The sequence below is a fragment of the Spermophilus citellus genome (assembly GCF_964194105.1).
Source record: "Spermophilus citellus genome assembly, chromosome: 2".
In the NCBI taxonomy this organism is placed as follows: domain Eukaryota; kingdom Metazoa; phylum Chordata; class Mammalia; order Rodentia; family Sciuridae; genus Spermophilus; species Spermophilus citellus.
This window is the reverse complement of record NC_138183.1, coordinates 141,459,163-141,482,453: the sequence shown is the minus strand read 5'-3', so window position 1 is coordinate 141,482,453 and position 23,291 is coordinate 141,459,163. Positions and strand designations below refer to the sequence as shown.

The following is a 23,291-nucleotide window of genomic DNA, read 5'->3' as shown; positions in this document are numbered from 1 at the left end:
AGTTGTAAGAAAGTCTGACCCTGAGTAGGGGTATGAAGCACCCAAATTTGAACAACAGAGTCACATTATCAAGCTTTGACTATGTTTTTAAACAGAAGCAATCTGCCGTCATACAAAAGGCAAGAGAAAAATCTATGCAATAATTTCAGGTAATAAGAGATGGATGTTTCAGAGTCAGTCAATCCAATTTTGGAAGGGATATTTTGTAAAGGCTGATAATTGCCCACCATGACAAGAGCAGAAATTTAGAGTTATACTCAAAACATCTTCAAGTGAGAAAACTTTTTCCATGGATTTATTCTCTTTGAGCACATTTATATTTTGAAGGCTTGTGATATCTTTAAGTAACAAACTCCAACTATTTATTACACTCTGCAAAGAACAGAAAATGATTGTGTTAAGATGCAGGTCACTCTATATGAATCCTGGCTTAGCCTTTTATTAGCTGAAATAATAAAAATAACTAGCACAGTGTCTTCCATAGGCCTGGTTTCATCATCTGCTACATGGAAGCCAAAATTTTTACAACAATGTTTGCACAAAACATCCTGGTATCACAGTAAAGTTTATGAAATGTCCATGAAAATATCTGGCAAATCTCTGTATCCTAAGTAAAAATTTCCCTTTATTTTATGCATCTTAAAGATAGTTATTTAAGTATTTTCTATTAATGCTGGTATTATGTAATTATTTTCCAATAAATGTTTTGTTAAATAACACTGTTGAATAGACTTAGATAACATTTTCTTCAGAATACATTCCTCTGGATTTTAGAGTGCTAAGTTCCACAACTTTATCACATGACACTGCTCTTGTTATTCCAGTACTTTAATTTTTTTTCTACATGGACTTATGGCTACTTAGAAATATTAACCAAAACAAACAGTAGCAGCAAGGAAAGCATCAAGTTCATGTTACTGTGACAAAGTGGAAAGTACAGTGTCTCATGTTGAACTAAAAGAAACAGAAGCACTAATCAGAAAGGTTATATAAGTGAAGAGCAGGATCTACTGACTGGAAGATGCAGGTTCTCCTTCTCATTATTCACTTAACAATGGTAATAATAATTGCACATATTTACACACATACACACATACCATTTAATTAGTACTTACTATGTTCCAAGGACTGGATCCATGCTGTGAAACTGTGACTTATCTTTTAAGTGTACCTATAATAAGAATTTACTATTACTATTACTATTTGCAGATAAGAGATAGAAGCTCAGAAATATTAAGTAAGTTGCCTAAGAATGCAAAGCTACTATATGGTAGAGCTGTTTTATTTCATTGTCTGCACCCTTAATCATTAGTCAAATCTGCCCTCTCTTTGTCTCTGCTTTCTGAGACAGTCTGCTCCACTTATGGGCAATTATACCCTTCCAGATGTGTCCTCACAATTGCTTTCCATGAAGGTGAGAAAAATCTTTGCATCTAAATTATTCCTGGTAATTTGCAGTCTGCATTTTAGACCACACTTGGCTAAATTCTCTTTAGCTTTTAGAGATCATAAAATTGGGTTTTCCCATGCCTTTGATGCTACAGCATAATACCAGCTGTAGTATAGTGGTATAGTATCTAATACAGGAGCTTTCTCGTTATACAGCCACATTCAAGATAGAAATTCCAATCATATGCTGTGAAACGTGCCTCTGAAAAACATTTCTAAAAATAAAGACCATGCCAGAATAAGTCAGCTATACCACTCTAAATTGGGCAAAAATATCAACACTAAGATAAAAACAACGACATTTTAGGGGGTGGGAGTTAGATTCTACCACTTGTTACTAATTCTAGCCACACCTGAATAGTCTCCCTGAACAACTCAAATTCCTGTGAGCTCTTCATTCCCTCCCCTTGGTTATCTAAGGCTCACAGAAGTCCCTATTCCTTGCCTATAATCAGACACCATGATAATCCCTGATTAGATGATGCTATTTGATTTTTAAGTCCATTTCAGGAAAAAAAGAAGCTCGAAGGACCAGAAAGGTCCCCATATGTGGTCTCGTTAATAAGTAGGAGGCAGAGATTGATGGTGAGACCCTGACAGAAGTTTAACCTTGCATTTACCGTTGCTGAGCAGAGCACAGAGTGCTCCATCCATAGGAGCCGCCATTCCTTACTTATAAAAAATAGAATCTCATGGGGTTTGTGCAACTGAGACCAGCATACACTCTTTCTCCCTGGGTTGCTTTCTTAGAAGTGCTTTTTACATCCTTTTAAGCCCTGATTGGAACTCAGTGATAGCTCTGAGGGAGCAATTAGTTTGTCAACCTCATTCATCATCTAATCATGAGATAATAGTAATGGTATCATCATAAAGAGGATGAGATTGATGGCATGGGAAGATAGGCTGCCTACTAAATATTAGATCACCTGCTATGCTATGCCCACATTTGGTAACCCTTCATACCTTCAAGCCTTTGCTTGTGATACTATTTCTCTCATCACTTTTAAAAATATCTGTGTATCAATGTAACTATGTATTTGTTTCTAGTAAATATCACTGTTTAAGACAGGACTATAATTAGATAATAACTCTTATGCATCTACTAACAGTATGTATCCTCAGGTACGTATTTCAAAAGAGAAATATGGGGGAGCCATTCATAACAGAATGACCAAAATAAATATATAAACCGTCTCAAAAACAAATTATCAAAAAAGTTATTATTTAGTTAATAATTAATTCTAAGCACTTACCACATAATAAAAGCTGTGATAAAAATTTTCATTTATTATTACACTTAATCTCTAAAAGTAATTTCATAAAGTAGGTGGTATTGTTTGACATAATTTTTTTACAAAACAAAGAGTAAGTAACTTAAATATTAAATAATTAGGAGGAAACTAAGCTGAGACTCTAATTTCAAAGTACTGATAATTAATTCCAGAGATTTGAGTTTTGTACTCAAAGAATAAAAAGAGAGAAAAATGTGGTCTTCAGATGTTTGCAGAACTTGTGGATAGACATGATATGAGTTGTTTGATAAACTGACTCATGAATCATGGACAGACATAATAGGAAGACAGATGTATTTTAAAAATAAGAAGCAATTATTATAATATATACATTAATAAAATAAGCAACCTTATGAAACCACCTTTTCTCTATCACTGTAAGTATTTAAGAAGATATAAGGAGAACAGTCTTAAGTGTACTACTGAGGATATTCTCATTGTGAATGAATAACTGAAGATAGTGCATGTTCTTTCTGATTTTAAAATTATTTTATTTTATTATTGTACCTCCATCCAAATCCATGCTGTAGACCTGAGTCACTAACTCACTTGCTGAATTAGGAGATACTAAGAAAGCTGCTGAAATGTGAAGCTACTGTTATGGTTGGCAGCTCTAGTACTAACACACAGTTTATACTAGCAAATACAGATACCCATTGTCCTACTTTTTGCCACATATGACTTGGTTTCAACATCCAATTCTCAAGTGCATCTGACTGACAGAACTTCAATAACATCAAAACCTCAAATGCAAGGGAGTCTGGGAAACAATGTTTTATATTTTCTAACCTCTGCCCACTAGGAGTTAATGTGCTGATCTACCTACCACAGTGATATTCTTCTTTCTCTTTCATTTCAGTGACAATAGCTTCTTCTTCTTTTTTTAATTTTAAAAAACCATATAGTTGGGGTATAATCAACATATGAAAATATTTATATATTTAATGTGTGCAAATGAGTTTAAAGATAAGTATATACCATGAAGCCATCATCACAAACCTGTGCATACAATGAACCTACACACTGCCTCCAAAAGTTTCTTTCACCTTTAAACAAATGTTTAGGTATGAAATGCAGTTTATCATCTATAAGCCCTATGAAGTACAGTAAATCTCTAATACTTCGTCAGTATAACTGAAAATTTGTGCCCTTTGATTAATATCTCCCTGTCTTCCTCTTCTTCAACACCCTGGCCACCACCATTCCATTCTCTGCTTCTGTTGAGTTTATGGCATTGTTGTGACTATAAGTTTTCTGTGATTATTTTAAATTTTGTTATGCAACTGGTATAATGTAGGAAGATTTTCCTTTTTTCCAAGGCTAATTTACTCCTTTTTAAAATATTAAGAGTACAAAAAATATCCTAAAACAGATATTAGCTGGAGTCAAGATTAAACCAATTAAATAAGTCCATAAGAGCAGTGTCATGTATCTGATAAGTGACTTGCATCTTATCTATAAGAGTTCTTAACCAATAAAAAAAAGAAAAAAAAAGAGTTCTTAACAGTAAGAACATCATCTCCTACATGAACAATTAAAATGTTAAGAAATTCCCTATTTTGGTACAATACTGAAACTAAATCAATCACTTGATATTGTATTTTTTAAAAGTATTTAAAGTATCTTCTATGGAAACAAAATTAGCAGAGTATGATCTTAGTTCTTGAGTTTGGAAAACAGCTAGTCAAAATATCTCTAGTTTTGAAACTGAGGATCTTAAAAAAGTGAATTCAGGATGGTATTTCCAATATGATTGATTTTTCTGCTTTGAAAATTGAATGCCATTGTCATATCACTAGGTATTGTAGTTGTACCTCTTGAGTGATACACACATAGCCGCAGACATGAAGGTTGTCCATATAGTGTTGTTGTGAAATTTCTGATGTGTAATAAAGTCATAAATATACAGCTTGTAGGACTTGGGGAGAGAGCAGTTTTGTGTTTAGTGAAAGTAGAATTCAGATCTTGGCTACAAGTATATAAAGAAAACACAAAACACTTACTAGCATTTGATAAAAGGTATGATATTGTATACTCACACAAACCTAGATGTATGCCCACTACACACCAGGATATATATTATAGCCTATTTCTCCTAGACTCCAAACTTGTATAATGATACTGTACTAAATACTATAGGCAATTATAACAACAGTAAGTATCTGTGTACTTAAACATACCTAAACAAAGAAATTTACAGTATAAAGGAAAATAATACAGGTCAGAAATTCAGATCCACATTAAGAAAGAAGAGTAAAGAGAAGGAATAAATCGAAATAAAAATAAATCTATACTTTTTATTCATAATTGATCTATAAGCTAATTTTAAGGTAATAGTAATAATTCTTTCGGGAGGTAGGTGAATAAGTGAAACACATGCGTAGGAGCAATTCCATAATGGATGGGAGAAAAGAATTTAGGAACACTGTTACAATGCATAAAATGGTACAATGTTACTTGAATGTGGTCCTAGATTAATTTTAAATGTATATTACAAATTATAAGGCAACAGCTAAAACATTTTTTAAAAAAATATAATATGTTTAGGGTAGAGACAAAATAATATCACATAAAAGTGATTAATTAAAATTAGAAAAGGCAAAAACAAGATGGAAAGATCAAAGAACAAATGAAACATAGAAAATAGTAACAAAAACAACAAAAAAACAAATAACCCAATCAACAAATGGGCCAAAGATCTAAACAGACACTTCACAGAGGAGGATATACAATCAATTAACAAGTACACCAAAATATTCTCACCATCTCTAGCAGTCAGAGAAATGCAAAGTAAAACCACTCTAAGATACCATCTCACTCCAGTAAGAAAAGCAACCATTATGAAGTCAAACAATAACAAGTGTTGGCGAGGATGTGGGGAAAAAGGTACACTTGTACATTGCTGGTGGGACTGCAAACTGGTGCAGCCAATTTGGAGGGCAGTATGGAGATTCCTTGGAAAGCTGGGAATGGAACCACCATTTGACCCAGCTATTCCCCTTCTCGGACTATATCCAAAAGACCTAAAAAGAGCATACTACAGGGACACAGCTACATCAATGTTCATAACAGGACAATTCACAATAGCTAGACTGTGGAACCAACCCAGATGCCCTTCAACAGATGAATGGATTTTTAAAATGTGGCATTTATACACAATGGAATATCACTCAGCATTAAAAAATAACAAAATCATGGCATTTGCAGGGAAATGGATGCACTAGAGCAAATTACACTAAGCAAAATTAGCCAATCCCTAGAAAACAAATGCCAAATGTCTTCTCTGATATAAGGGAGGTGATTCAAAACAGTGTAGGAAGGAAGAGCATGAGAAGAAGATTACCACAAAACAAGGAAAAGAGGAGGGAGGGAAAGGGAGGGAGAAGGGGAATTGCACGGAAGACAGAAGGAGACCCTCATGGGTTCACAAAATACATATACGATGGTGTGAGGGGGAAGGGAAGAAAAAAAGAGAGAGAAAGAGATAATTGTCACAGTAGAATGGCTAGAGAATAGTGATGGGAGGGGAGGGGAGGGGCAGGGGAGAGGGAGGGCAGCAGAATACAACTGACACTAGGATTGCTGTATATATACACATGGATGTATAACCAATGTGATCCTGCAATCTGTACATGTGTAAAAATGAGAATTCATACCCTATTTGAATCAAATGTATGATATGTCAAGATCATTGTATTGTCTTGAGCAACTAATAAAAAAAGAAAATAGTAACGAAAACAGTAGATATTATCCAAATAATATCAATAATTACTTTAAATATAAATGATCTAAATACACTGTTTAAAACACAGAGATTGCCAGAGTAGATTATCTAAAACAAGCAAAAAAATAAAAAAAAAACACCATGTTTTCTGTAAGAAACTTTCTTTAAATTAAAACAATTTTATAGGTTGAAGTTATGGAGAAAAATGTATTAGGCTAACACTAATCACTAGAAATCTGGAGTAGAAATGTTAATTTTAGATAAAGCCAACTTCAGAAAAAGAAAAATCATCAGCAATAAAGGTATGCATTACCTAATGATAGAAGAGTCAATTCTCCAAGAAGGTTATAATAATCCTAAATGGTGATACACTTAACAAAAGAACTTCAAAATATATAAGGCAAAACTTCAGAACTGAGAGGAGAAACAGAATCCATGTGATGGTTCATTGCATGGGGGTTTTCATCTGAAGGAAGATGGACTGATTTTATTTTTTTTTAATTTTTTTTATTTATTTTTTTATTGTTGGTTGTTCAAAACATTACATAGTTCTTGATATATCATATTTCACACTTTGATTTAAGTGGGTTATGAACTCCCATTTTTACCCCGTATACAGATTGCAGAATCACATCAGTTACACTTCCATTGATTTACATATTGACATACTCATGTCTGTTGTATTCTGCTGCCTTTCCTATCCTCTACTATCCCCCCTCCCCTCCCCTCCCCTCCTCTCTTCTCTCTCTACCCCCTCTACTGTAATTCATTCCTCCCCCTTGTATTATTTTTCCCTTTCCCCTCACTTCCTCTTGTATGTAATTTTGTATAACCCTGAGGGTCTCCTTCCATTTCCATGCAATTTCCCTTCTCTCTCCTTTCCCTCCCACCTCTCATCCTTGTTTAATGTTGGTCTTCTTCTCGTGCTGTTCTTCCCTAGTCTGTTCTTAGTTACTCTCCTTATATCAAAGAAGACATTTGGCATTTGTTTTTTAGGGCTTGGCTAGCTTCACTTAGCATAATCTGCTCTAATGCCATCCATTTCCCTCCAAATTCTATGATTTTGTCATTTTTTAGTGCAGAGTAATACTCCATTGTGTATAAATGCCACATTTTTTTTTATCCATTCGTCTATTGAAGGGTATCTAGGTTGGTTCCACAGTCTTGCTATTGTGAATTGTGCTGCTTGATTTTAAAGAAACAAGGACTGAACTGGGAGAGGAATATCAGATAATCAATCCCCAGGATGACTGTGCTGGATTGGGGTGAATCGGCAGGGCATTTCATTAAGTCTCCTCACTCTATTGGAGCTCCTCTGTTTGAGTAAGAACATCTTGAGGCAAGGTTATCCATCATCTATCTGTGGCCAAGTTCTTGGCAGGCAGGAAACAAGTGCAGAGTACAGGAAACCACAAGGATATGAGAACAGCATTTCTCTTGGGTTCCCAGCCTGTATCATCAGTTCCTGAAAGCACAGGCGGCCTCAAATCCTAGTCTGGTCTGAAAGCTGAAAAGTGAGAAAAGGGGGCTGAACATTAAGTGTAGTGACCAATTCTATGCATAAAACACATCAGTGACATATTTTTATGTGCAGAGGGTAGTTCCAGAAGTTTCATGGTCCTTGGAAAACTTTTCTTTTACAATAATACTCATGTGATAGATAAAGATGATCTAGATTGCAGAGTGGGATTCAGCCACCTGACAATACTGGGCCCCCAGGTCTCAAACTCCAATGTGCATACAAGTTAACCAGGGAACTTTGCTAAAATGCTGACTTCAGTAAAGTAATCGTTGGTGTTGTCCCAAAAGTCTGCATTTCTAACAAGCATCCAGGTGATCCTGCAGTCCTGTTCCACTGATCACAGCCATAGCAAACTCAGAGGAACATTCAGATTGGAATCCATAGTGCATTCACACGAATTTTCCTAAAGTCAGTTTTCACATAGATGATCCAATAACTGAGAGAAAACTACTGAGGTCCTGCTCCAAATTCTAGAAAATTCAACATGAATGTATTAATAGACTGTAGGTTAGCGCCCCGATTCTGCAAATGGAAAAATTACCCCTGAGGGGGTAAGCCATTTGCCTTAGTCTTCATGTACCTAGCTATATATGATTTTCTGAAAACTGCCCTTTGCTTTCTTCTTGCAAGACAGTAAATCAGCCTACAGGAGATGTGGGGACAGAATTCAGTGCGAACAGTGGACATGTCAGCAAATTTGACACAGAAAATAAGGGTAATAAAACCAATGAAGATTCAATGAGTGAATCTATGAAAGACCAGAAAACAAAGTATGCATACAAATAGGCATTCTAATACTGACAATACTGCAAATAGGGCCACTTCATTCTGATAAGTTATGAGAGCCATCAGATGGATTTCCACTGTTCTTTATGTGGTGAGCAACCCAGGTTCAGGTCTACCATCAATCCTACTCTTTCTCTATTGCACTAGATCAGAACCTAATATGCAGTCCTCATGGGTTCAGGCTAGCGCTAGGGTTATAATCCTATTACAAGGTGTTCAGGATTTAAGAGAACATCTGTCTCCAACAATTAGCCCAACTCATGTCATTTAGGCATATATTGGAAGCAAAAGTATCTGGTATAGGCTCACAAACCCAAGAAGAATTCACTGAGAAGGATTCCAACAGGGCTAGGGCTCACAGTGTACCCTTCATGTACTTCTCTTTGTAATCTTGAGGTCACATCAACACTGATGTTGGCTTTTAATTGCCCTCCAACTCTTCCTTCAAAGATAGAAGACTTCAAAGCTTACATGTATAGTTCTGGTAAATATATAAGAGCAAAAATGGGTGACAAAAATTGTACAGAGAATTCTATCATTTAGGCAATCTCTGGCATCGAATATTGAAATTGTTAGTCTGGTGCCCATGTCACCTATTTTTCTTGTCATCACTCTGGAAAGCCTGGGAGGAATATTAAGTATTGCATATGGATGCTTTGAACTTCTCTAGGAAAGGTATAGGTTCTGGGACTACCATTACTTGTCTGAGGGTCATGCTGGGGAAAGAAGATTACATTCAAAGGGATGTGCTTAGAGAGGCAAGGTGGTGTGAACATCCTTTACTTTTATTTCAAGAGAGATATAGGTGAGATTTAAAACACAAAACATTACAGTAGAAGAAATGGTGAAAGGGTGCTGATAGCCAAGGAGAAAACTCTCCCCCCACCCCGCCTTTTTCTTTTTGCTGGAAGACATCTTTAGGGAGCAAAGACAGCAGGGTCCACAGATGACTTCAGGAGAGTATTTGCAGCCTTCACAAGCATGGGCACAGTGGAGCCTGTGAAGAAGGTTAAGAACCATCAGGGATGGGGGACAGCAGATGAGACAGCTGTTCTCCCAGTGACCCCCAAACCCTGAGTTCTGCTTTATCTTTCCTCAATACTCTTTATTTTTCTTTACTTCATGCCCACATTCTCCTTTAGTTTTCTCTGGTCCCAGAATCACTCAGCAGCTGTGAGATAATAAACCTCCAAGGAGGAGGTTCTCCAAGTCCATCCTGGTACTTATTCAACTTAGTACTGAGAGAGAGGAGAGCAAGCAGACTTTATGTCCTTGTAGAAATTCACACTCCCCATCCATGTTCCCTTACATCTTTACTCAACTCTCCCCCTCCTACTTCAAATCCAAGATTTTACCCTCCTCCTGCCAAGAAAAGAACTCCTGAAAGACCAGAAATTGTCTGGACCAAGACTGTGAAGGAAGTGACTATGAGGACTCTTGGGGTCACCCTCTGCCAGGGCTGGAGGTGCATAGCTGAGAGGGAAGGAAAGGCCCTGGGAGTGGGTTCTTACCTGCTTGGGTGTGAATCCAGGCCACCGCTTTCCTTTCTAGAAGCTCCCACTCCATCTTCTGGTCTTTACCATGGGTGTGCAGCCAGACCACAGCCAGGGCAGTGGCCCAGCCTGAGAGGTCCACATGCTGTACAATAGACAGAGACTTCCCTGAAGACTCTGGGCTGGGGCAGGAAGTCCCTTAAGGACATGCAAAGAGTGCCATGCCCTCCTTACTGGCAAGTCCCAAATTGCTGCTACATGGTATTATTTGGTCTCCCTCTAACTCTATCACTTGCAAGGCACAATGATAGGCCATGTACCCCAAGGCAACAGTCTACTGAGTCTTAGGGTAGAAAGGTCATAAGCTTTAAATCCAGAGCTGTGTAGAGACCCCTAACACCCATGCAAGGACTACCCAGTTGTGTAAGAGAAACACATGCATGGCAATTTTATAAAATGTCTTCATGTTTTTTTTTTCGTTCCCACATTTTTATTGGTGTATTATAGTGGTACATAATGGTGGGATTTCTTGTTACATATTTTGTACATGCACATGATATAACGATATAAGTTGGCCAACATCATTCCCCATGTTTTAAAATTTTAATCCTCATTCTTACTCTCCACTAAACAAAGGCATGAGGAATTATCAATAACCAAATTTTTTGGGGGGAGGGTACCAGGAATTGAACTCAGGGGCACTTGGGCACTGAACCACATCCCTAACCCTATTTTGTATTTTATTAGCGACAGGGTCTCACTGAGTTGCTTAGCACCTAGCTAAATTGTTGAGGCTGGCTTTGAACTCACAATCCTCCTGCCTCTGCCTCCAGAACCGCTGGGATTATAGGCATGCACCACCACACCCAGTCCCACATTTTTAAAGACAAAAAATGCTTCATACAGAAGTGAAATGAAGTGCCCAAAGTTAGTATTCCAGCAAATAATTGAGGTGTGACTGATTCTGAATAGTCTAATTGTAATCATACTCCTTAAAAGATAATCTCATCCATAGATCAGAAGACTGTCACCCATGAGTTTCACCAACTGTTCATGAAAACTTCGGGTTATAGAGTCAGTGGATAAAGGGAAATTTCTTATATATATCATAAGCTTTAAAATTTGTAAAAAGCTACCATGTCCTCTTTGAATAGTCTTAATTTTATCAAAATTTTAGTTCCTTCAATTCTTCCTGAAAAGGAAGATCATGTAAAAGCATCAGGAACTCCCATGCTGTTTTCCTGGTTTAAAAACAAATGTCACAATTATTTTTGAAAAACAACTGGAGGAGAAAATTCTTATGAATTCTCTGATCAGTTCAACAGTACTGTGGCAGGTCAGGAAATCTTCTTGCCTCCCCTCTTCCTGTTTCCAATATGCTGATGTTGTTTGTAATATGCAATGACTTTTGAGGCACATTTCTCCCCCTTTCAACTGTGGCATTGAGAATTTAAAACCAAAAGCTATTCTTTAGTTGTATTATTACTATATTTTCTGTTTGCAGTAGTGGTGGTCGCATTGTTTCATGAAAAAATTGCAATTCCTTGTTTAGCGGACTTTAGGAATCCCCAAACTCTTGACTAACACTTTAGTTCTCTTTTCTGTCATCCTAACACTTTAGTTCTCTTTTCTGTCATCCATGAGTAGGAAAATCTGATCTATATCCTCATCAAAATCTTCACAGAAGATATATAAAAATTCAGTTTCATGGTTTAAAAATATATTCCATTTTAAAAATCAACTCATAATTAACTGTTCTGAATGTTCACCTCCTTTACTCTTGGTCCAGATATTCATCATTACAAAACATTCAAATTCCCTCCTGAAATATATATCTACCAGGTCTCTGACGCACTTGATTTGTTGGCTTTGTTGCCATGTCAAAAAGGAAACGTCAACCTGACATGTCTTGTGCTCCTTGAACTTCATCATCCCTGCTCCAACTTATTTTAGAAATAAAATCCAAACACAGAATGAATTTTAAATTGTCCAGTAGCTATACCTTAAAAAGTAAAATGCAAATAGGCAGAATTTTATTATTATTTTACTTTATTTTGTTTTTTGGTGCCAGGGATTGAATCCAGGACCTCAATATGCTAAGCATGTGTTCTACTGGTGAGCTCTGACTTCAGCTAGTATCTATGTAAGCCAATACACTATAAAAATCATTATTTTAACTTGAAATCAACATAAAATAATTTTGATAGTACATTGTACATTGTTTATTTTTTACCTGAAGTCAGTATATATTTCACAACATAGAACACCTCCATTCAATTAAAATTTTTATTTAACCTTAGCCACAATTCCAAGGCTCAATAGCCAAAGGTGACTCATGGATGTTACATGTTCAGATCATAGAAAATCTGAAGGTTAGTTCATTGTTTTCCTAAGTTTGAAAGTTTGAAATGGGATTTTATGTTTTTGACAGCCATCATATTTTATCAATTTCTCTAGGAGTAGAAGTTTTAGCAAGTTACCTTAACTGAATGTACATTCTGAATATATTTTATCTCTGTCAGTATATTGCAATTATTAAAATAACTAGGTGGCTCCCATTTGTACTCACCTATCCTGACTTTGATGAACATTTTTATGTATGAACCACATTCTTTACTATTAATAGTGGGGTTATTATTAGTGGTTCTGAGGACAGATAGTCCTAGCATTAAATGCAGCTTTGCCACTCACTGGCTCAGACACATATTTATACTCCTGTAAGCTTCAGCTTCTTTATCTACAAACAACAATGTGAATAGGACCCACCTTATTTAATTGAAGTGAGGAGTAAATGTGGTCATGAATGCTAAGTTAGCACAATTCCTGGTACAGAAGACAACCTGAGTTTTAACTTTACATTTAAGATGTCTGGAAGGGAATATGATTTTAAGTCCAAAGGATTGTGACTTTCTCCTTGTATTCCATCAACCTTCACATGAACTCCTACTAGCTGGCCCATAAATTCCTTGTTATTTCTATTCTAAAATAACCAGAAAAACTTTCAACCGTGACTTATTAGAAGTTAACAATGTCTGTGGATCCCTCTGTGTTCTGCTTTCTCAGGTGGATCCTGATCTACCCTTTTATGGTTTGGATCTGTAATGTACCCCAAAGATGTCAAAACTTGTTCTTCAATGCAACAATGCACTGATGGAGCTTTTAGGAAATGATTAGATAATGAGGGCTCTGACCTCATCAGTATATTAATTCATTTGGTAGATTAATGATTTGAGTGGATTATTGGGAGAAGGCAGGGCATTTTTGGAAGAAGTGGGACATTGAGGACATCCTCTGAACGCTGCATCTTCTCCCTTGCCACCCCACTTCCTCTGCTCTTTCTCTGTGTCCATGCTGCCATGAACTGAGCAACTTGACTCCACCAAGCACTTTCTCCATGCTATTCTGCCTCACCTCACGCCTAAAGCAATGGAGCCAACTGACCATGGACTAAAAACTCTGAGCCAAATCTTTCCTCCTTTAAGTTGCTTTTGTCAGGTATTTTGGTTACAGTGATGAAACAATGACCAATACACACCCCCACTCCCCATTACAAACTTTACTTCCTTAAAAGTATACCTACTCCATTGTTTTCTTTGAATCTTACCTGGGCAGGGTGTGCAGCAAGCAGGTCTTCCAAACTCACACCTAGGATCTTAGTCAGATCTTCATTCAGATCCCAGGAACCATTTGCTTTTTGGAGGTCAATCAGCCGCATAAGTTTAGTGCCTCCAATCACTTTGAGGGAAAAATAGAAAAAAGGAATGAGAGGAAACCACTGAGCCCCTGAACTCTGAGCACACCTGAGATAAGCTGCAGGATTCAGAGACAGGCTGCCACAAGTCTGCTCCCGAGAGAATGGTCAGACAGTACCCATGTCTATCTTCAAACCCAAATTGTAAAAGGATGACTAGGGAAATGGGGGCCCAAACAGGGTGAAAGCAGAGTTCTGCTGTTTCCAGACAGAACTCTGTTGCCTGCAGACAACATATGTAGGTAGAGAGGGGGGGAAAAGGCTGTGTTTATTTAGAAATCATCCCATTAGCCGACGTCATAGACTAGAAAGTCTACATGGTAGATTAGAGAAGTGAAATAAGGCCACCTCACCTTTATGATAACTTTTTGACTTGGTCCTGCTGTTGTTGGAAGAACACAGGTTTCCCATCATAGAGACAGAACCTCTGAGAGATGAGCATGTATTCCCCAAGCTCTGAGTATGTAATAGAGGTGCGCTTGATCCTATGTGTGACAAACAGTGGTGAGAAAATGTCCCTGGAAAGATGCTCACTTACACTGTGGACCACGGTGATTTATAGGCCTATGGGGATGTTAACCATTCTCCTGATATGTCATGGTAGCAAAGAAAGCTGAATCCCATGTAACCATAGATAAAAACAATCACTATAGCCTGAGTTCTGTTGAAAAGCTGAAAAATACCGATGTACACAATGAGTTGCCCTTGCTGTCTGCAGCAGGCCAAAATAATATAAAGTCTAAGGATTATTTGAGACACACACTTTCCCATCCATATCAGTCAGCTTCAGTTTCTACCCTCACTGTGTCATTCTTCTCCCATGAGCTCACCACTGAACACAACACACCCTTACACTCTCAGATCTCTATTTTCTATTATGCCCTCTCTAACCCCTGACACAGGCTAAACAATCTTACCTACCTCTTTACTTTCATTTCAAGAGGCTCCTTCCAACTAAGTCTTAAATGAAGACTCATGAATCCTCCCAAAACATTCTTTTCCCTCCATCTCTCTCACTTGGCTGTTGTTCAATGTACTGCAGTCCAACCATCCAGGTTTGGCAACCTATTCAGTCCAGATCAATATTCTTCCACCCTCACACGGTACCTCCCAAATGTCCTTATTACTGTCAGCTCCCAAACTCTTGGTCATCTCCCATCATCCACTAAGGAAACTGAAAACCAGACCAGAGACTTCACTCTATTCCTAGGTCGGCCATCCTCTTGAGAGATTTCAGCTCCCATGGAGACAGCCAGGTTTTTAACCTTCTCAATTTAATTACTTGGGTTCTATTCTTCTTCGGTCTCACTCTCCCAAGTCATGATGGTTTTGTTATCACAAAGAATTGTTTCACTTATAAAAAATAAATTGAAAAAAAATCTTACTTTTAAATATAAATATCCAAGTTTCCCTGTTTTATCTGAATTTTCACTTCCTCTAGATCACTTAAGTCTTTAATCTTTAATCACTTAAGTCTTTAATATATCTTTTGATATATTGCTTTCCTATATATCAACCTCCTTCCATCTTCATTGTGTACTCAATCTACAACTCAATTTTAATTTTTGCCAACTGCTTATCGACATCTACAAATCCACATTGGTAATTTCCTTTCATTACACCCAATCTAGCAAAACCCCAAAACTGCAATGAGCCCAACATTTTTATGCCAAAGTTGCTGAAAAGATAAACATAAGCTAAGGTTTTTTTTGGCAGTGTGGTCCCACAAAATAAGTCAAGGCGCCAAACTTAACTGGACCCTCAACCCTCCTTCACAGATGTTTCTATTTCTCTCTGGACAATCCATTTTCCAACTATTCCCAGTGACTCCTTTAAATCTTTGCCTTTTCTTTGAGTCCTGACTTCCACCACTTCCAGGACCACATCATTCCAAATGTCAGCCATTTGGATAATCATTAGCTACCTCATTATCAAGAACATAAATCAGCTTCATATTTAAACTATTTGTTAAATGATTATGTGCACCTTGTACACGTTAGTATCCTTTTCATATTAAATCTCTCTGCCAATAGATTATATTCTACTTCAGTAAGACAAAATTTTAACACTAGGCAGAAATCCTAGAGGTGGAGGGCAAGCTGGGTTTGTGGCTCAGTGGCAGAGTGCTTGCCTGGCATGTGTGAGACACTGGGTTCAGTCCCCAGCACCACATAAGAATAAACAAATAAAATAAAGTTATTGTGTCTATCTACTACTAAATGTGTATATAATTTTTTTTAAAAAAAAAGAAAACAATGATTTTAAAAATATTTCACAACAATTTCCTTAAAATAGTGTGTGCAGCTATTCATGAGACTTATGCATGGAATAGAACTCACCACATAAAATCCTTGGGCTCCTAAAGGCTTTGTACAGAACTGGCCTTGGAATCTGCCTGTAAGCCCGGGGCCCCTGAACTGGCTTCTTGAGTTCCTTGTTTATGGCAATGAATGCTGTGAAGGAGCTGATGACTCCAGATTCAATGCTGATCTTCAACACGTCTTTTTTGTCCATTGCTGAGGTCTGTGTGAGGCCAAGGTCTTTGGTCTGGATGAAGGATTTGGCAGCAAGACGGTGAATAGCGAGGCTGAAAGGAAAAAAAAAAAGAAATTTCCAGAGAGGTGGGGAAAAACACCCACATTCTAGCTAATAGGTGCTCTTAAACTTTAGAGATAGCAGAGGAAAGAAAAATTAGAGAAGGAAAGAATAGAAACAGAGTGGCACACAAAGGAAGAATGAATACAAGGACACATTTTAAGCCACAGTCCAAAGAAGTAAGCAGTAAGAAAGGAGAAAAAAAAGAAGAAGGAAGAATAAGAATAGAAGGAACAAGATGAAAAGGCAAGGAAGTGAAGTGGAGCAAAAGGTCAGAAAAACAAGAAAGAGAAGGGAAAACAATTCTCACTCAGCATCTGGCTTGGGTTTGAGAGAAAATGTCAGTTTATCTTCAAATCTTTTGCCCTGGAGCGTGTACTTGAGGCCTACTTCTCCTGTAGCCTCTGCAGCCTACAAATTGGAGAAGAACAAAAGTGATAAAAAGAAAAGGTCACAGAGAAAGTGATCAGAACTGGGGCAACTCCCCAGCTCAGCACATTATCATTTCTTAGTAGTGATTAGGTATCCCAGGAAACCAGGGACCTGAAATGATGGGGGAGATAGAGAGCTGCTTCTACCTGGCATTTACAACCTCTTACTAAAATCCTAATACACCAACCAGCTTCAACGAATCTGTCAGGGCAGTAGCTACTCTGAACAGAGAAACAAATAAGAACTGGGACTCACTGGCATTTTTCCAGTGAGTTGGGCATAGAGGATCAACCTCTGACCCCTAAAGATGACAGTTGGTTCTGGAGAAAGCAAGTTAGCAGACACACCAGGAGGCAAATTCCATCTCAAGGAGATGTCTTCTACTGCAGGCTGAAGAGAGTGCTTCAGAGACCTAAGAACCTGATGGAGGAAAGGAAATACAATAAACATAAATAAAAAAGGATGAAGATAATTATAATTAACTCAATATTTATCATGTATCAGTTGCTATATGGTACAATACAAGTTATGTCTAATCTTTAACCCCATCTTGGGGATATGGGTATTATTTATCTTGCTTTATATACAGGAAGCTAAGGTTGAGAGATTTAATAGCATAAATGTGAATGAAGGATATGCTAGGGAAAGTTGATCCATGGAGAATGGAACTAGAGAAGACATGGCAGTAACTGGGAAAGAGGAACTTAGAAACAGAACCAGAGATATCTTTTCCTTGTGCACACTGATAATGGAATATCAATTTGCCACTAAAAGAGGTCCTGAAGCATAGGACTGGAGTCTCAAACATGATAGCCAAAGCTCTTAGTTTCTGTTTGGGCACTTAAATACAAGACCTAAAGTTCTTTCAGGGAGGTTTTTTTTTTTCTTTTCTTTTTGGTGGTGTTGGGATCAAACCCAGGGCTTCATGCATGCCAGGCAAACACTCTACCACTGAGCAATATCCCCAGCCCAAGCTCTTTCAGAATCTTATCTCTGGACTTCCAGCTATGAGGGTCAGATGCCATTCTCCAAAGTAAAAACATTTGATGTAAGACCAAATCAGCTCCTCTGAAAATATAATTCATACCTTGGGTATTTGGAAAAATGCATGTTAGAGGCAAGCTAGGCTCTTACCCTTGTAGCAGTGTCCCCCACCCTGCTGCATACTTGGTCTGGATTGACCACCTCTGGACACATGGCTTGCCCCTCACCTTGGGCTGCATCCTGTCCTTGCCTGTGATAAACTCAGAAGTTCCCCCTGACACCCGGGCAATGCTTTTTATTAAGCTGGTGGAGGCACCTTCTCCAATGCCAAATGAGAAACATCTGTAATTGTAAATGAATGGAGGTTAGACACAGGAACTTATAAAATTTATACATAATGGTGAAAACTACATGATGAGATAGTCTACTTTATTGAGAAAAGTTGTAATAGCCATTTATTGAGAATATTGTATATTTTGGAACCTTAATAAATTCCTGAAATTAATAGTATGATTGAATCATCCTGAGTCTCCTCAGAGGCAAGGTTGTGTTTAATTTCACACATAAAGAACAAGGACCCTAAGAATTTAAGAAATCTGTGCAAGATCACATCTTTTATAAATGTTAGACATGGCACTAGAACACTGCTATGACTAACTACAAGAGTCTCCTAGCAAACCAAGGAAAAGCTAGAAACTGTCATCAGTGCCTGACTGATACTGCTGCATCATGATGTTGCTCCTGCAAGGTTTAGGGCATGGAAAAGTGCCTCCTACTCTTAAGGTAAAAGTTCTCATCCTGTTGTGGCCCATGTGCACTGATGGAGATTCTTAACCTCAATTTGGGTTCCAAAATAAAATTGTACATAAACAGACAATGCCTTAGTAATGCTATGATAAGCCTTAAAATGGCAGAAATGAAAGTTTTCATCATAAATTCATACACTAGAATGCAGGCTGATGTGTCTATTTTGACATGTGTTTGTGTGACTCATCACTCTCAAGTGACATCAGTATTAGGATTAATGCTCTTAACTTGTGAGGATAGGACCAGATATGTAATTGCAGTGATTTAAGTGGAGTCATTCTCCCAAAAGATCACGTCCTGCTAGTCTCTTTATGATCTCATCTTTAAATTTCCATTATGATTTTTAAACTCTAGTCCATATTATACAATGCATATATGCATAATTTTAAATGTTTTTATTTATAAAAACTAAACTGAAAAATGCCTAGAACTCACTAACATGATTCATGTCAATGATAATAAAATAATAACGGCAATAATAACAAAAATGTATATAGTGCATATTTTGTGTCAAGGACAATTCCTAGATGTTTTACATAGTTTTATTCTTTTAAGCCTCACAATAAACCTACAAGGTAAGTTCTACTATAAGTATCACCATTTCAGGTAAAGAAACCATTGCTTAGAGATTAATTGATTTTTCCAAACATCTAGCAAGAAGAAAAACTAGAACTTAAACATATGACTTATTTTTATGACTTCATAGCAATTGAATGTGTGAATCAAAACTTCCCCTGTCCTGATCTCAGCAATGCTGGACTGAGTTGTTTCTTGTCAGTGAGAAGCTGTGCACAATATTTTTAATAATTTATTTGAAAGCAGTAAAGACAATTGAGTCAATTGTGTACGAAGGCTTTAAGAAGCTAAGTGCCAAATCTTGGAAGAGGAAGGAAGCCAAGAACTTCGAGCCTGGTACCAGATGTCCGTTTACCCTTTGAGGAAAGTGTCAAGTACAAAACGAATGGCCAAAGTGAGAAGAAAAAGCAGCGACTGAGGTCTCCAACAGGGTAGTGACTCTGAAAACCTCTCAGCTGTTTGGACAGAACCCTAGGGTACTACACTCAAGACATAGAGGAGAATTAGAAATAGACTGGCCATCACCATGGCTGAAGTTAATTAGATCCTAACCATATCAAAATTGTCTGATTCTAGTGTACACATCCATCAGAGCACAGTAAGACCTGCAGGAGGCAGGATATAATTTAGAGGTCTAAAGAATTTCTATGAACATTCATATAAAATATCTGATAACTAAACGAATATAGAAAATCTGAGAAAATTAATCAATGTGCTTGTGAATAACACAGCTTAAAAAGAAAATCATCATATTAATTAGGAAATATGCTCAAAAACTTGCAAATGAAAAATAACAAGTCCAAATTCAGAATTTAACTACAGATATACTTACATTTATAGTTTTAAAAACTTGACTTAGAAACAAACAAGAAGCCTCATAATTAAGTATCTAAACATCTATCTCAAGATACTAGAAAAGGAACAACTATTAAACCAAGTATTTTAAATGAAAGAAAATGATGGAAACAGGAACAAATGAAAATGAAATAAAAATTTGTACAAATAGAGAGGATGAACAAAACAAAAAATAGTGGTCTTTGGAAGATCATGAAAATTGATAAACTTCTATGTGAAGAAAATAGAAGGTACAAATGACTAATATCAAATTGAAAAGGTAGTAGTATCACTATAGACATCACGACATTAAGTGACACTTTAAGGTGATATCTGTAGAATGTTACTGCAAAGAATTTTTTAAAAAATATTCAAATTTTTATAAAAATAAGAACATACAAAAACATAAATTGTTTAAAAAATAATTTCCCATACTTTTCCAGTTCCAGAGAGTCCACTATAACTTCTAGCAAATACTTAAGAAGAAATCTTCCACAGAATAGGGAAAAAGGCAATTTTTGCACTACAAATCTACAGTACACCATTTGAATTAATATCTCAATGAGGCAAGTCATTATATAAAAGTTAATGTAAGAAAAATTAATTTCTTTAGTGAAATTAAATATCTATTCAATAAAAATATGAAAAATACTACTTAAAACAATATCAAACACCTAAAGAAAATGAACTAATGAAAAATACATGAAGGTCTCTATGCAGAGAATTAAAAAATATTACAGAGAGATTTTGAATGTGTTGTTAGATTAAGGAAATAAATAAATTCACTGATTTTGTGGAAAATTAAGTTTCTCATCTGAACGAAAGAAGATATCAACATAGAATTTGAGATAAAGAGAAAGAATGCTATGTTATTGCATTGGAAATTTGGACATCAGTAAAATTTAAGATTTTTTAAAAAAATATTTGCTAGTTCTGTCCCCTGAAATACCTAGAATCAGTATCGGCCAATAGTCAGAAGCATAGGTAGCACTCAATGCTGGTTTCTACCTATGATTCCAACTAAATGGAACAGGGCTTCTTGGGAAACGCTTGAGTGCAGGCCGGGGAAGGGCACATTCCGGGTTGAAAACAAGAAAATATTCAAATACCTAAGAAACACGTGGAAAAGATATGGGGGCTCATAAAAGGGGCTCCCATTGATCAGATCTGGAAATATTGAGAATCTAAAAAGATGATGATAGTTACGCCACCTAATACATTAAAAAATAGTGGAAGAATTCAAGAATACACATTGATAGAACAAAAAGAAGGAAGGGAAGAGAGGAAAGAGAGAAAAGGCTCTTCTTTACAGAAGGATGGCTGCTAGTGAATGTGGAAAACTTGATACTTTAAAAGTCACCATTGTGGGCTGAGGATGTAGCTGTGTGGCAGAGCAGCTGCTTTGCATGTGTAGGGCTCTGGATTCAATCCAATCACTGCTTTGAAAAAAAAAAATCAAACACAAGAAAAGAATAGCATTGCACTACCAGAGATAGTAATAACATAATTTTTAAAGTAACAAATTTGAGTAAATGTTCTGGAAAGCAACATGTTTACCAAATTTAAAATTTATATGTCACAAAGCACCCTGTATGTAACTAAGTTGTCAAAGGTAATATCACCAGGCCTAATGTTACACTTTTGCAATATTTCTACCCAAAATGCTTAGTATTAATTTAAACATGAATTAAAACAGTCAAACAAATACAAACCGAGATTCTACTAAATATCTGTCTAGTTCTCTTTGAACTATTAATCCTATAAAAGTAATGAAAAACTGAATTATTCCAGTAAAAAAGACAAAAGAGTCAAAACAACTAAATAAAATATTTCTTCTTGGATTTGTTTCTACAACAGAAACAAAACTAAAAATCAAATTATTAGAAAACTGACAAATATGGCCTATATGGGATATGATATTATCTCAATACTACATGTTCTAAATTAAATAGTTCTATAGTGACCATTTAGCCAGAATGTCCTTTTTTGGGGGGAAGATGAGTGCATAAACATACAGTTATCCTCCTGTGTCTATAGATTTTCTGTCTACAGATTCAATCAACAGAAGATTAAAAATAAATTTTAATTTTGTCTATACTGAACAGGTATAGACCACTTTTTTTTGTTATTTCCTAAATGATAAAGTATAGCAACAATTTACCTAGCATTTGCATTGTAGTAGGTATGAGTAATCTAGAGATGGTTAAAAGTATTGGGAGACTGTAAGTATGTTATATACAACTACTATGCCAAGTATGTCAGAGGTGAACGTCTTCTGATTTTAATAGATCAGCAATAATACTTGTGACATAGAGTTTTTGGAAAGAGTAGCTGAGATAATTCATGTAAAAGTCATGCTGCACAGAGACTGAGGGACAAATGTACCTTGTAAATAGATGGAAAACTCAGCATAGTAAATACTAAATCCTCCAAAAATTGATTTTAGGGGGCAGGCAAGATGGTGGAATGAGATGGACATGATTACCCTAGGTATATGTATGAGTGCACATATTGTGTGATGTTGAAGTGTGTACAACCAGAAAAATGTAAAGTTGTGCTGCAATTATGCACAATGGATCAAAATGCATTATGATGTCATATGTGCCTAATTAAAATAAACTAATTAATTAAAAAATGATTTTAAAAAGTCAGTATAATTCTAATCAGTATCCTACTAGATATTTTTTGGTTAAAAACTGACAAGGTAATACTACAATTACAATAATTACAGGGTCCTAAATATAACTAAGTGAACCTTAAAAATGAACAAAGTAGAGGACTTATTGAAAAATCAAGATTAAACATAAAGCCACATTAATTTAAATGGTGTAATATTGGCATGCATCCAAATAGACAGACCAATCGAGGGGTGCAGGAAATCTAGAATCAAGCCACACAGGTACAGGCACATACTTGTGAAAACAGGGCATGCCCATCAGTGAGGGAAATTGAAAATTTTCAATAAATGAGAAAAAAATTGATGTTTACATGATAAAAATAAAACATGATCAGCTACTACACATGTTGCACAAACATAATTTACAAA

The 23,291-nt window shown here is 36.4% G+C and overlaps 1 protein-coding gene across 2 annotated transcripts in view; it reads right to left on the bottom strand.

Annotated features, from left to right (window-relative positions):
* Positions 1-7,663: 7,663 nt before the first annotated feature.
* LOC308635828 (von Willebrand factor A domain-containing protein 5A-like) overlaps positions 7,664-23,291 on the bottom strand; it is a 30,932-nt gene continuing 15,304 nt past the window's right edge. Inside the window, exons 11-18 of one of the 2 annotated variants that reach the window (XM_081270601.1) lie at positions 18,256-18,370; positions 17,300-17,464; positions 16,923-17,023; positions 16,357-16,604; positions 14,371-14,502; positions 13,871-14,001; positions 10,285-10,411; positions 7,664-7,972 (exon numbers count right to left, since the gene is read on the bottom strand). In XM_081270601.1, the coding sequence (XP_081126727.1) occupies positions 7,956-7,972; positions 10,285-10,411; positions 13,871-14,001; positions 14,371-14,502; positions 16,357-16,604; positions 16,923-17,023; positions 17,300-17,464; positions 18,256-18,370 (1,036 nt within the window). In that variant the 3' untranslated portion in view covers positions 7,664-7,955. Of the gene's footprint in view, positions 7,973-9,442; positions 9,771-10,284; positions 10,412-13,870; positions 14,002-14,370; positions 14,503-16,356; positions 16,605-16,922; positions 17,024-17,299; positions 17,465-18,255; positions 18,371-23,291 lie in introns of those variants that run through there. The other variant, XM_081270600.1, reaches the window with a different exon arrangement.